The sequence below is a fragment of the Paramormyrops kingsleyae genome, chromosome 2 (genome assembly GCF_048594095.1).
Source record: "Paramormyrops kingsleyae isolate MSU_618 chromosome 2, PKINGS_0.4, whole genome shotgun sequence".
In the NCBI taxonomy this organism is placed as follows: domain Eukaryota; kingdom Metazoa; phylum Chordata; class Actinopteri; order Osteoglossiformes; family Mormyridae; genus Paramormyrops; species Paramormyrops kingsleyae.
This window is the reverse complement of record NC_132798.1, coordinates 5732827-5746341: the sequence shown is the minus strand read 5'-3', so window position 1 is coordinate 5746341 and position 13515 is coordinate 5732827. Positions and strand designations below refer to the sequence as shown.

Sequence of the window (13515 nt, the reverse complement as noted above, 5' to 3'; positions counted from 1 at the left end):
TAGCTCACGCCAAGCAATTTCGGAACAGTTCACGTATCAAAGTACAAGGAAACGTCATGCATTAAATCGAGAGAGATGTATCATGGCACTTCGGTACTTTAGCAATTCATTATGAAGAGCCATAACTGCTCAAAATTATTTATTACCTAATTACTGGAGGAAGCTTTCAAGGTGACCGGATACGGATGAGTGCAGAACTATTGCATCTTATTACAATTAAGTCGATTAACATTTCTTAAGAATGAACAAGGAAAATTGTACACATTTACCATATACAGTAAAATATTTATTTATAAAAGGCATCAATATCATCAGACCCCGAAAATACAATAAATACAAAGAAAGATGAGTTCCTCGTCTAACAAAGATTGCATATTAAACACAAAAGAAAAAACATAAAGTTAAAACAATCGAGCTTAATATCTCAGGGTTACAGACATCCATAGGTGGCTCCCTTTGTCTGATTGGATGTTGGAAATCTTGGCGCATTTATTCAAATCACATATAGACTAAACCAGGGTTATAATTACAAGATTATACAAACCAAAACAATCAATTGTTTACAATGGGAAGAAAAAAGTTGTATTAGTGTCTAATAAAACTGTGCATCACTCGATAACATGTTAATCTGTCTTTACAAAAAGCTCATCTTGCATTAAAAGATACTCACTAAAACACTTTTAAATAAATATTTTACACATTTCGTTGCAAGTTTAACACAACAGTATACAATTTCCTTTGGAGTCTTCGTTGCCTTTACTAATCTTGCCAATTAACATTAATATATCGATTGCCCTACCAAATTGGACTACCTTCTTTGGCGTGCATATTAAACTACAAAAACTCTCTAACGCTGTAACTATATGAAACTGTACATATTAAAATACTCCAAATCGTAACAAACAATACTTATGGAATAATTCGGTACTTTTACGAAGACATGTTGGCTCTTGTAAGAGCCTTTTTGGGTAGCAAAGTCCGTTATTTAAAGTCCGTTTATTTCCTCTTGGGAGCTGCCCTCCTGGATTTTGCTGCTTTCGGCTTCGTGGCTTTGGGTTTAGCCGCCTTGGCCTTCTTGGGAGCCTTGGCCACCTTCTTCACTGGTTTCTTCACTTTCTTCGGGCTCTTCGCAGTCTTCTTTGCCGCAGCCGGTTTCTTCGCCTTCTTTGGCGTCTTCTTCACTGCTGGTTTCTTCGCAGTCGCCTTTTTTGGCTTTTTAGCCACAACTGGTTTCTTGGCCGCCGGTTTCTTAACTTTGCTGACTGTCTTTTTCGCAGGTTCCTTGGACTCGCCTTTCTTGTTCAGTTTGAAGGAACCAGAAGCGCCGACACCCTTGGTTTGCATCAGAGTCCCCTTCTGGACTAAGGATTTCAGTGCCAGTTTCACACGAGAGTTATTCTTCTCCACGTCATAGCCACCAGCGGCCAAAGCCTTCTTGAGGGCTGCTAGTGACACTCCTTTGCGTTCCTTTGACGCTGAAACGGTTTTCAGGATGAGATCGGACACACTGGGGCCGGACTTCTTCGACTTTGATGCAGATTTCTTCTTGGGAGCTTTAGCCGGAGCCGTGGCAGGAGCTGGGGCGACTTCTGCCATTTCTGTGGACTGTTGCTGCTTTACCCTTCCCAGTTGAACGTCAGACAGACAATGGTAATACGACACGTAGAAAAGGGCGGAACTTAAATGCCAAGTGAGAACCCTATAGACTCAACCGCCCGTGTAGCAGCTCCGGGTTGTGGAAAACACTCTGGGGTTGTGTTTTCTTCTCAATGAAAATGACGAAATTTTAAGGCAAACGAGCGCTTGTATAAAAATCAAAACATGGCAATGAAAACCAAACATCGGCATGTTTCAGGTGCATTGCCGTTAGACAAAAAACGTTTATACATTTTCAACAGAAACACGGAAAGTTTGTCGATATCACGAGTAAACCCGGGTACTTAGACGCCGCTTCCTCCAGTCTTTCAGTAATAAATTGATCAAACGTTCGTCTAGAAATGGAATAGACATTTTTTCGTCAAAGAAAAGGCCCTGCGTTACATTTGTATAATTGTTTTAAGTTTAAATTATTCATAAAATAGCAATTCAGGCGCTTTATCAACGGAGCAGTTAACACAGTTCATCATAGGTCGCCATTCCATCCTTTCCTAATCAGAATGACGCATTCCTTACTTGATTATTTTAAATAAGTGAATACTTAATAAAATATACACTAGGAATATACTTGCTTCAGTAGTGACGCGTATATAGTGATTTGTGGCGAAGCGTTTAATTGAAAGAAAATTCTGTTTCTGTAACTTTTACTCATGAACCTAACTGTTATAATACTGTACAGTGGTGACACTTTCCTGGCAATTATATAGTACTATTTATTAGATTCGTATGTTTATATAGGCTAGACATGAAACAATTGTTATAATGTGAAACTTAAGTCTGCTGAATGTCATTCAACGAGTCCAAAGATGTTACAAAAATATTACAGCGTTTTCTATATCGTGTGCATTAGTAACGCTTGTTAGTAATTAAATTATTTCGTTGATATTAAAGTTAATTCATCGTTAATAAAAGTGCATAAAATGTATTATCCTAATACAAAATACCACTATATTGAATTAACCTTTCTACAGAAAACCCTGTATAGGACGTTCTCATATGACGACGTACGTTTTCATTAAGCGACCAACTGAATTGTATTTCCTTTACTGTCACGGATTATCATCATTCGCCCATTTAAAATTCCAGTATCATCGTTTAATTTTCATCCATTGTATGAATAAAACGACTTTAATGTGTTCTTGTAATATAACAAATTGCACATTAATCTATTTTATAATGATGGTTGTAGTTATGAATGGTCACTGTATTTTTCCTGTTCTCACACCACCGACGAGCTCGACATTTTTAATGTATGCTTGCGTTTTCTTTTCACGTATGGAATAGGCTCTGAAAAAATGTGTTTGGGTCAGAGTATAACTTCCGAAGGCGTACTGTGTGCGCGCTTGATGTTTTAATTAAGGCATATATGCAGGGGCGTTTCTAGCTATTGAAAAAAAATCAGGGGCCAAGTCAAGTTTACCTTGGGCTTGGCTTTTTATTTAAAGATTGGCGTTGGGGGTAAAATACTCGGGGCTACATCCCCGAGTAATCACAGCTACGCCCTTACATATAAGACAGCCACTACCTTAACTGCTTTTCGTTTAGCGTGTTTAGTGTAGGTGACGAGATCACGGATAATTTCCAGGAAAACTACAGAAAAAGAACAGCCGCAGTTCCTCATAAGAGGTGAGTGACTGCTCGCTCGGTAATAACCTGTATATTCCTACGCACTACGACTCTACAGTACCTACATTACTACATAACATTGTTGTACACGTAAGGATAAACAACAGCGTGTTATGGAGTGGACGCGGACCTAATTGAAAGCAACTCGTTTTTTTGGCAAGGATTCATTTGAGCGTGATTGGCTGGTTTGACTACTGCATAATTAACCCTGTATGTCACGTATACCAAGGCGCTGTTATTCCCCTCGAAATGTATGTTGTAGATGTGTAGTTTATTTATATTGAATTATATAGGGATTGTGTATATAGCGATTATGTGGGGTACCGGGACAATCGATATGATCTGTTTATTAGAAACTATGTGATTTGTCTCCTCGTCCGAAGAATCTTACTAGCAAAAGCAGAATTACCTCACGTCCCGTGATATTTTAAAATCTCCAGGTTTACTTTGAACTGTGAAAGCATTTTTCCGTGCTCTGAACGAATTCTCGTTATAATATTTAGGTAGGATGTGGAGTCTTTTGCGTCGTTTTCAAGGAGCAATAGAGTCTTGCTAAACACTCTTTGATCGTCTGTATTCTTTACGGTTTATAACGCATATTTTATCAAGAAATGTAATTCATGTTTTAGAACTTTTGAAACTAAAAGCACATGATGCTGTATTTATTAAACTATCGTATGTTGCAAGGTCTCCAGGTAGTACTGGTTGCTGATTCTCCCATGAAGTGATAGGTATAACTGCTCATAATGTATTCGAGGGACACGTAGTCCGCACAACTTTTTTTTTCCTAGCTGATCTTTCAGTACATTAAATTAATTCTGATCAGTTTTAGTAGGTTGCTGTAGTACAGGGCATTTCATACCTAAATTAACTTTTCAGTAGGAATGGACAGATTCATAAGTACATTTCCATAGCTGGATACTCAAACGTTACTCATTTGGTATCGATTATAACTTACAAGTATCAAAAACTTAATTCTTTCGTCGTCGAAATGTTATCACATCACTTGAGCAGAAACCCACTACAATTTTTATCAAGAAAAAATTATATATATATATATATATATATATATATATATATATATATATATATATATATATATATATATATATATATGTGTGTGTGTGTGTGTGTGTGTGTGTGTGTGTGTTAGAAAGGGCCTGTTTTTTATTAACAAGATTATACCTATGTGTATTGTTTTGGTAGTAGGCCTATTTAAATTAATACTTTATTTTGTCCCACATGTGTATACAGATATTTTGCGTATAATCACTAAATAAAAGTCTCTCATATGCATGGTATCATTATTTAATAAAATTATTGTAGGCGTAGTATCCCTCACTAATACATTCTACTTTAGCAATTCTAATGGCGATGAATCTACGTTTCTTCATGCAAATAAAGAACATCCACAAACAGTTGTTTTATTGGTCTGTAGAATGAGTCAGTCTCTGTTTTCTCTCTTTAATAGCTATCCCAGGAAGGCTTGTCTTCAGGGCGTTTCCCAAATATCACAAGTTAGCCATAAGCTGATTCAAATTGTAGAATTTCTCAAACAGGGAAGTGAAACAAATGAATGAATCATCTATTATCATTTATTAAGAGGCACAAAATATCACTGACTGAAAAAGAAATGTAGACTATAATATATGTAGATTTATAACATATACACGGCTGCTACAATGGAATACAATTGATTGGTATGATTTCCATTGATATAGACTGTCAACATGAACGAAGGCTACTAAAACAAAGTAGATAATGCTGGAAAATATCCATTTTGGCGATGATGCACTCTATACACTGTTCCAGCAGTGCTTACAAAAATATTTTCTTTGGTGAAAAACATTGTGTTCCACAAACAGGAGATACACAATTCATTAAGGAGAATGAACGTTTTATTCCATGTAGTTGCATCAGCTCTCTTCTTGAATCAATGGCTGAGAATAAAGTTAAAAATATTCATCAATGTTTTCTGATTGACTGTGCAAATGACAGGACTAGAGGTATACCTAAATTCTACACGGGAGCTATTATATAACGTTAAAAATCTCAAAGTGCAAAAGTGTTTTTTGCAACACACCCTAAAATACAGTAAATCATTGTGAGAATATTTTGTTATTAAACTTACCCTAAAACTGTCCTCTTCTCTTCCTAGGTCTGGTCGTTGCCAGTCTGGATTGGACAGTATTTTATAGACAACTAATCCAAAGGCTACAATCAGGATTCCTAGTGAGTTGGCAAACACGGCCTCTGGTGGCAGCTTGGAATATGGCTGCGTCTGATTGGTGTTTCCTTTACTGGAAAGGGAACGGATAGTATTCAATTCAATACCAACCTGACGAAGATTTCACATGGGGATTGCTTATCTGTGAAGCTACTTAAAATGAAATAACATAAAATGAGATGACAATAAAGCAGCAGAAAACATTATGATAATCACAGTTGCCAAAAATATAGTAACTGCATGCTGTTCAGTTAAAAATTGAAGATTTTAGTCTAAACAAGCAGCACGGTGGTTCAGTGGGTAGCACTCACACCTAAGGCCTGGGGGTTCGAATCCCACCTCTACTACTGTATGTATTCCAGTTTCCTCCCATAGTCCAAAGACATAATTAGGTTAATTGGCACCTTTAAATTACCCACAGTGCACAATTGTAAGTGTGCCTGTCCTTCAATGGACTGGTATCTCTATAGATACCATTACCTATAGCATTATGAAGATGGATGGATGCACTAATGTAGGTGGTTGCTTAACAAATATTAATATAAAAAAAACTGAGGACTCACAGGACGAAGAAAAGCTTCTCATTAATGCCAGAAATGCAGGATGCAATGGCCAGGAAGAAGATGATGCTGCCCATCCAAACATGTATAGGCTTGAGGAGCTTGCGGAACGCTAGTGGAGACCATGGGAGTAGAAAGGCGGCTAGACCCAGCACCCACTGAGAAGAGACAATGTGCAAAGAGAATCACATCATACTGTTTACAGCAATCCATGGACTACAAATGATAAAGTGGTAAGAAGTGTAACACATGGTATTTTAATTTAATATGCACTGAGAATTCAATGAAGGAAACCAAATCTTTCTATAGTCATAAGAAACATTATGGACCACTACAGAGCAGTATACTCAAAGCCTGGATTTTTAACAGTATTACTGATTAGCTTTTAAGCTAATGTAGTACAAAAGCAGAAATCTTATACTGCAGATGTACCTGAGCAGTGAAGAGGGCTGTGGTACAGATGCCCAGCCAACTGTGCAGTGAGTATAGGTTGGGGGTGGAGCCTGCATTGTGGTAGTCAAAGACTGCACAAAGACCCAGGACAGACAGGACAAAGGCAAGGAACAGCAAGCCGGCATGCAGGAGTTTCCAAGGCTGTTTGCTTTGCCTCCAGGTCAGTGGGACACGATATACAACTGCGGCTAAAACGTGGCCAAAGAAAAAATAAATATTCATAAATCCATAATGTATATACCCCGATGAGGCAAAACATTGTGACCACCCCCACATGACGCGACTAATGTTTACCATCTCGTAAAAACAGTACATGCCAAAGTGTGAGATATATTAGATGTTAAGTTAACATTCGGTACTTATGGTCGACGTGGTGTGCAGAGGAAATGGGCAGGGATGATGATCTGAGAGACTTTGAAAAGGACCAAATTATGGCCATGCAATTGCGTCTGAGTAACTTCGAGACGGCCAGTCCTATGGGGTACTCAAGGTGAGCCATAGCGAGTACCTACTTAGAGTGGTCTAAGGAGGTAAAATCGTGAGCCAAGCAAGTTGTGAACGAAGGCAATCACATCTGGTACAAATCACCCCGAAGGGTAACCATGGCACAAATTTTGATGAGGATCATGGGAGTAGTGTGTCATGGTGCACAGTGCATCAAGCGTAGCCAGAGCCAAGTCAGAGTGCCAAGGCTAACCGCTAAGGAGGAGAATTTTTACAAGAAATTTTACAAGACAGTCAACAGTATTCACTTCATGTGTGGGTGGTCAAATTGTTTTCGCTCATCGGTGTAAATATACCATAAACACAATGTATCAATTAAATTAGATGATAGATAGATAGATTCAGATATATCAAAGGAATGAACTACAAAGCATCTAGGATTTAAAGAAAAAGAACAAAAAAAATGTCTCACATCTGTTCGGAAACGGTTTCAGAAATAAAGTAGGGAAGTGAAAACAATACAAGACCTCATGTGCTTCTTCGGTCATCTTCTACCCACAGTGATACTGTCAGAGTGCATGGAAAGCACCATGTTCCACACTCACTGTGACAAGCGTGGATAGTTCCATTACTTACCATTCCCGTACAACACCACGAGGCCGGTCACCATCAGAACCGGATGCCAGTTGAACTGCAGTCCTGAGCCGTCCCAGGCAAATCCCCCACGCCATTTGTAGTTCCAGTAAGACACAAACACCACAGAGAGAATTCCAAGGCACAGGCAAAGCAGGTAGCTGAGATAGAACAGCAGAGATCTCATCCTGGCCCTAGGGAAATGTTTCATAAAACATCATATTGGAAAATGCGAGAGAGAAGTGACAAAACATGGATGATCAAAAATAAGTCCATCACCATCATTCAGGGAGATTTCAAATAAATAATTCAAAATTTTCTACCAGGCACCAAACTTTAGACATCCTGCATGAATATTCTTCAGCAATCCCTAGTGAATACTACAGATTGATCAAGTGTTTCTAAAACTTCTCCAACTACTACAAACATACATCAAATCAAACACATGGACTGTTGGACACACACTGAAAGGTGAAGAGTTTTTTTTTTTTTGGGATTATAGTTGGTAGCAGCAATTTTGTGATCTTTTCACAGTTTTTTTTTTTCTCCATCACAATTCCGACCACTTCATGTTGAGTATATTTTTTCAATACGTAGTCCTTTCTAAGAAGTTACAGTATACTGGTCATCGGTAGCTATATATATATATATCTTTGTAGAAGCTCATTTATTACACAGCTCATTTGAAACATTGCCCAAAAATGTGTAATTTTGTGTGATATCAGAGTATGAAATGATACAAATGTCATGTAATCATAGAAAATGAGACTGGATTGGGGAAAAACCTGAAACAAACAGTACTCACTCAGTAACTTATATTCCAATGTCACAACGTCTTTAGAGAGCTGCCCTTAGTACTGAAAAGCTTCACCAGTATCAATAACCCCTTCTCCTTTCAGTGCCTGCACTGGTTTCTGTAATCAGTTCCCATCTCTTTTAACCTGTTTCTTTCACTTCTTCATTTCCTTACTGGTGCACAGAGGAAGTCAGGTGACTACAGGGGGTGCCGCCTCAAACTCATTGCGAGTCCTGAGATTTATTGTCTTGAAATTCTAGAAGTACCATTTCAGAATTGCATGTTAACACTGCAGTCACCACAACACAAACAGTAAAAATATGGCTGCTTGATAGATTACCCAGAAGTTGCCTGAATTATGAAGAATTCCAAATGTATGATAAGATGAAACGACATTTTATCACTGTGTAAAATAATGAACAGCACATATTAAGCACAAAACTTTATGAAACAGTTTGTAAATGACAAATGAAACATCAAACCATCTGTTCTGCACATATTTTGTGGGTTGACTTCCTGCCTTCAGCTCTGTGTACGAGTTTGCATATTCTCTTTGCATCTGTGCGAGTTTCCTCCCATAGTCCAAAAACAGGCACTTGCACAATTTGATGTTTCAGTACTACTTTACAATAAGGGCCCCCTTTGACACTTGTAAATGGCAGTAACTCATTAATAAAAAGAAAATTGTGTTATAACTTGTATATTAATAATTTATAAAGTGTTACAATCTAATTAATAACCAGATTATAAACCATGCATAAGCCCTTTATATGGGTAGACTTATTGTAAAGTGGCACTGCTGTTTCCGTATTATCCATCACGTGTGCTACAACAGACCGGAATTACATCCAAGGTGTGTTCTGTGCCACTAAGATAAGATCTCAAAACACTCTGACCTTGTACAAGAGGTCATGGAAACTAGATAAATGAATTCAAGTCATCTTTTCAAATTATGCCCTATATTTACAAAGCCTTATACTATGAAAATTTTAAACATTTAGTCAGCTTATTTATACTTTATTCACAAGATTGTTTACTCACGGTTAGATTCTGCAAGCTTTTGAGGGATGGTTAAGCTATGACAAGTAAATTCCATAAAACAAGCTGATGATTTTATGCAAAGTCATGCAGCAGGCTGTAAAAAGTACAGTTTGAGGGTTTCAGAGCAGGCTAGAGATAAAGGACATTAACCTGTAACTCAGAGGCTGGTTTGTACATTCAACCAGGTGCCCTAGTGTAGAACCATAAGGCAAGATAGCAAGTCTGCATTTATCATACAATTCAGCATTCATGAAACGGAAGCACCTGTAATTTAGGTACAATATACTTCTGTAAAAAAGAACACACTTACGATAGTCAGTTATACATTTAACATGATACAATGTTAAAATGTATCTGTTTAGTTTGCCTGAATGGCATTTCACCTTTACTGGGGCAATTTTTAGTTTGCTTTGTTCTGCTTCAGTGCAGACTGCTTTTCAGCAGTAAGACAATAGTAAATGTAGAAGGAGGGAAGTTAGATTTTTTTTCTCATCCAGTAGTAGCTTTGCTCTGCACATGGTTTCCGATTTCCCAGGAACCAGAATCTGCCAAATATAAGGTCCAAAGATGGAGAGAGAGGAAAAGCAGTTTCAAAAAATCTTTAACTATGGATAGTTTCCTGCAGCCTTGGCACAGGACTGAGCAACTCTTACTTTTCAAACCAAGGAATGAGAACCTGCACTTTCATTTCACTCTCTTTTAATCCGCTTCTTTCATTAAAAATAACCTGATTGTACTTAAAGTGTTGCCCAAAATTTGTGAAGTGTTTTGAGGGACTTTTCAAAAAATTCCTCCTTCGTCTTCCAAGATGCAGTTCAATTCAGCCATATAGCTGTTATAATAAAAAGTTACAGCTCGTAAGAAAATACTTTTTTTGCTGCCCACTATGTAGAAAAGGTGAGGTATCTCAAAGGGAAACGTGTGTGTGTGTGTGTGTGTGTATTTTAATGAAAAACATTTTTGAGCTCTAGAAAGTTTGTGTAATTCACATGCTAAATTTCAGTAAAATCAAAACTAACGATTCAACGGTCATTTGTTAAATTAAAATGGAATGACCCAGTAAGAACTTGCATCCATCATCCTCAATCACACCATGCGCCGTATCTAATCCGAAAAATGTTATTACTGGGGATCGTACAGTGTGGTTGACCGAGGGAATGTCAGTATTAAGTGCTGTTTTGGAGCAAGAAACCCTGAAATTGGATATCAGGCTTAATTTTCTATTAGAAATAGAAAGAGATAGATTTATTAAATTCTCTACCCCATGTTCTTCTCCAGGAGACATTGCAAAACGCTTTGTCTGGAAGGTCAAACAACAGCATTTGATTAATAAAAATTAATAAAAACCGTTTTGGTTCCCTCCTTTCCTAAACCCATGACATCAAGGCTTTCAGTCAGTACTGTCTAAAGTGTGACACTGCATGTTTTAAGGGAATACAATTCCAGCCAATTTTTACCAAAAGTGAGTCAATACGGAACCTTTGTGCTCACAAATTATAATCTAGAGCATTGTTCCTAACAATATGGGGATCGAAGAAAAATAGGAAATACAAGTCACTCATTATTCTGAATACTGTAGGCCCATGAAAGGCAGGGGAATTGCATCCACCAGTTACAACATGTGTATTTTAAGAGTAACTCTCCGACACAGAATAGCAGCAAAGTCCTACTGAATATATTTCAAATCCCTTTGCAACAATTTCTTTATGTAGTTGACATTTTTTTTTTTTAATGTGTAGGTATAGTCACTTTTGCCACAAAATAGGCTCTCCTGACATCAATATAACAGAAAAACTGGCCCTCATAGTATTTAACCATCAACCCGCAAAGAAGAATCGACCTTTGTGGTTAACCATATAAGATTCTACTGACTGGACCATACGAGATTCTACTGAGTGATGATTTTTTTCAAATACTACCCTCCCCTCCCCTCCCCTCCCCTCCCCTTTTTTTGTATTGCATGATTAAATTGTAAAGATAATTATAAATTCTTGTCTTACAAATTCAATTAAGTTTTGTGGCTGGAATCTGATTAGGTACACAACAATCTGAACTTATCGCACCTGTACAGTACTTCCTCCTGAAATCAGCCAGAAAACCTGTTCTTCTGTTTTAAATACTTTTATACTTCCCTTTTCAGTTAAGAACGTAAGCTTTTTATGTGCAATTTTACTTCCATGTTTTTTTGTGTTCGTATTAATATGTATACAGCCACAACCAGGATAAATTAAATATTAACACAAACTTAAGGACTGTATGGTTTAAACAAATTAACTACAAATATTTAATAATACAACACTATACATGAATGTAATTTTACATATTTTGTGCTTTCGGCACGGGGAAGGGGGGAGGGGATAACGTCAGCGAAAAAAATTAGCTAGTTGCAAATGCTAGTCGTCCTAAAACTACAGAGTTTATCCGCCTACAGAGTTTGCCCTCCCTGACATTAATCCCCGTCGTAGACTTGATCATTCCACTAGTTCATTACCGGCTAGCAAGTAAAGAAGCTTACGGCTGCCATATCATCTAAACTACTGTAGCAAACACCGCTAACTAGACTGTGCGTCAGACGGGACAATGACAATCCCTCCTTATATCTTCAGCTTTATGCAAGTGAAATATTTCCGACGTGCGCACAAACATTAAAAGGAATAAATGTGTCCGGATGTATATTTACCTTTCGCGGAGAGCACACAGATCTGTCAGCCCACTGATCAGTAAAACGAAAGCACTCGGGTCAGCCCCGCTTCTCCATGCTCTTTATTTACAGCATGGCCAACCAACATGGCTGGTGCCGTAATCCTCAGCCGTGGCGTCTCATGCCAAAACCCTCACGGCCGTATAACATTTTCGCCTTCTGCCACTTGCTAGTGCCACTTTATGCAGTCTTCCCCATTATTTACCTTTATTGACACTTCACATATAAACATTTGCTTTTCGTACCATTATTTCATTATAAGTTCTATATTACTTCATGGTGCTTCTACGCTGGACCGTTTTGAAAGAATTTGTACTTAATTCTCTCTGCTTAAGATATTTTGCGAGTTACGTCGGTCTGTTATTCTCTGTTTATATTTAATATCCACTTTGATTTGGCTGCACGAAACTAGGAAAAAAAATCTGTACCTTTAGCATTATTTACATGCATCGTGCATTGTCATCTTGCGGACTCATAATGCGACGTTTTCTCAGAAGCAAGACAATTTCAGAATGCTTCATTTTGTAACTTTACATAATTTTGTCTTAATAATCATTTCGGAATTCACGCCAGGAGGCAGCATTGAACAACTGAGCATTCTCAAAATTCCGTTACACACAACATACCTTTTGTATGGACCAGAATATCTTCATGTGACACAAGACCTTCAAAGAGTTTCTGAAACGAAATACGTATGTACAAAGGTAACACCATGATGTGCCATAGAAATATATCTCATACTACTTAAGAATTCAGGGTTGACTGAATGATACAAAAGCCTTATCTTGGATTTCAATATTAAAAGCTTGAGAGCTTGTCTATAAAAAATAAGTGCCTTGTTTCTCCTAACTGTGTCGGCAGGAGAACTTTATAATCTATCCATTGTATTTTACGATGTGGTTGTGGTAATTAACTGTGTATCTTACTGCAGTTTTCCCAATATTTACCAGTAAAAGGATAACAAAATGGTCCCACAATCCTTTAGGAGGGGGTCCACACAGAAGACTCTTTATCAATGGCCAAAAACCACACGACTTGGAACAAACTTCAGTTCAACTGGACCGTATCTGCCAGTGCTTACACTGTAGAAAAAGAGTGGTCATTAAATACTTCTGAGGAAATCTTTGTCAGCAGAATGAGCAGCTGGTGCACAGATCCATCGATAAGAGAGATATTTTCTCTAGTTTTTTACAGAAGACAGTTTTAGCCTACAGCTGCTATTACACGTATGCTGTTCTCAAACCAAGAAGGGTAATTTCTGTTACCTTTATATTTAAATGCAAATTTTACTTATCTAAAAACTACTCTGTTGATTGTGTTTAACATGTTTAACATATTGGCTCAATAATAAATCAATAAAGCAATTTCTTTTGACCAG

General features: G+C 37.6%; 2 protein-coding genes across 6 annotated transcripts; both read right to left on the bottom strand.

Moving 5' to 3' along the window:
• Positions 1 to 264: 264 nt before the first annotated feature.
• histh1l1 (histone H1 like1) lies at positions 265 to 1666 on the bottom strand. The gene has a single exon (XM_023838379.2). It carries the CDS (start codon positions 1594 to 1596, stop codon positions 997 to 999), a length of 600 nt encoding a protein of 199 aa, XP_023694147.1. The 5' UTR covers positions 1597 to 1666; the 3' UTR covers positions 265 to 996.
• Positions 1667 to 4859: 3193 nt separating this feature from the next.
• On the bottom strand, positions 4860 to 12783 carry cyb561a3a (cytochrome b561 family, member A3a). 5 transcript variants are annotated; one of them, XM_023838572.2, is made up of 7 exons: positions 12117 to 12495; positions 8541 to 8651; positions 7603 to 7793; positions 6502 to 6710; positions 6073 to 6227; positions 5414 to 5582; positions 4860 to 5222 (listed from the first exon to the last, which is right to left on the bottom strand). In XM_023838572.2, exons 3-7 carry the CDS (start codon positions 7784 to 7786, stop codon positions 5199 to 5201), a joined length of 741 nt encoding a protein of 246 aa, XP_023694340.1. In that variant the 5' UTR covers positions 7787 to 7793; positions 8541 to 8651; positions 12117 to 12495; the 3' UTR covers positions 4860 to 5198. The 5 variants fall into 5 exon arrangements, with proteins under 5 accessions (XP_023694340.1, XP_023694343.1, XP_023694341.1 ...); XM_023838575.2 differs by lacking the exons at positions 8541 to 8651; positions 12117 to 12495 and adding an exon at positions 12764 to 12783; XM_023838573.2 differs by lacking the exons at positions 8541 to 8651; positions 12117 to 12495 and adding an exon at positions 12566 to 12673.
• Between the last annotated feature and the right edge of the window lie 732 nt (positions 12784 to 13515).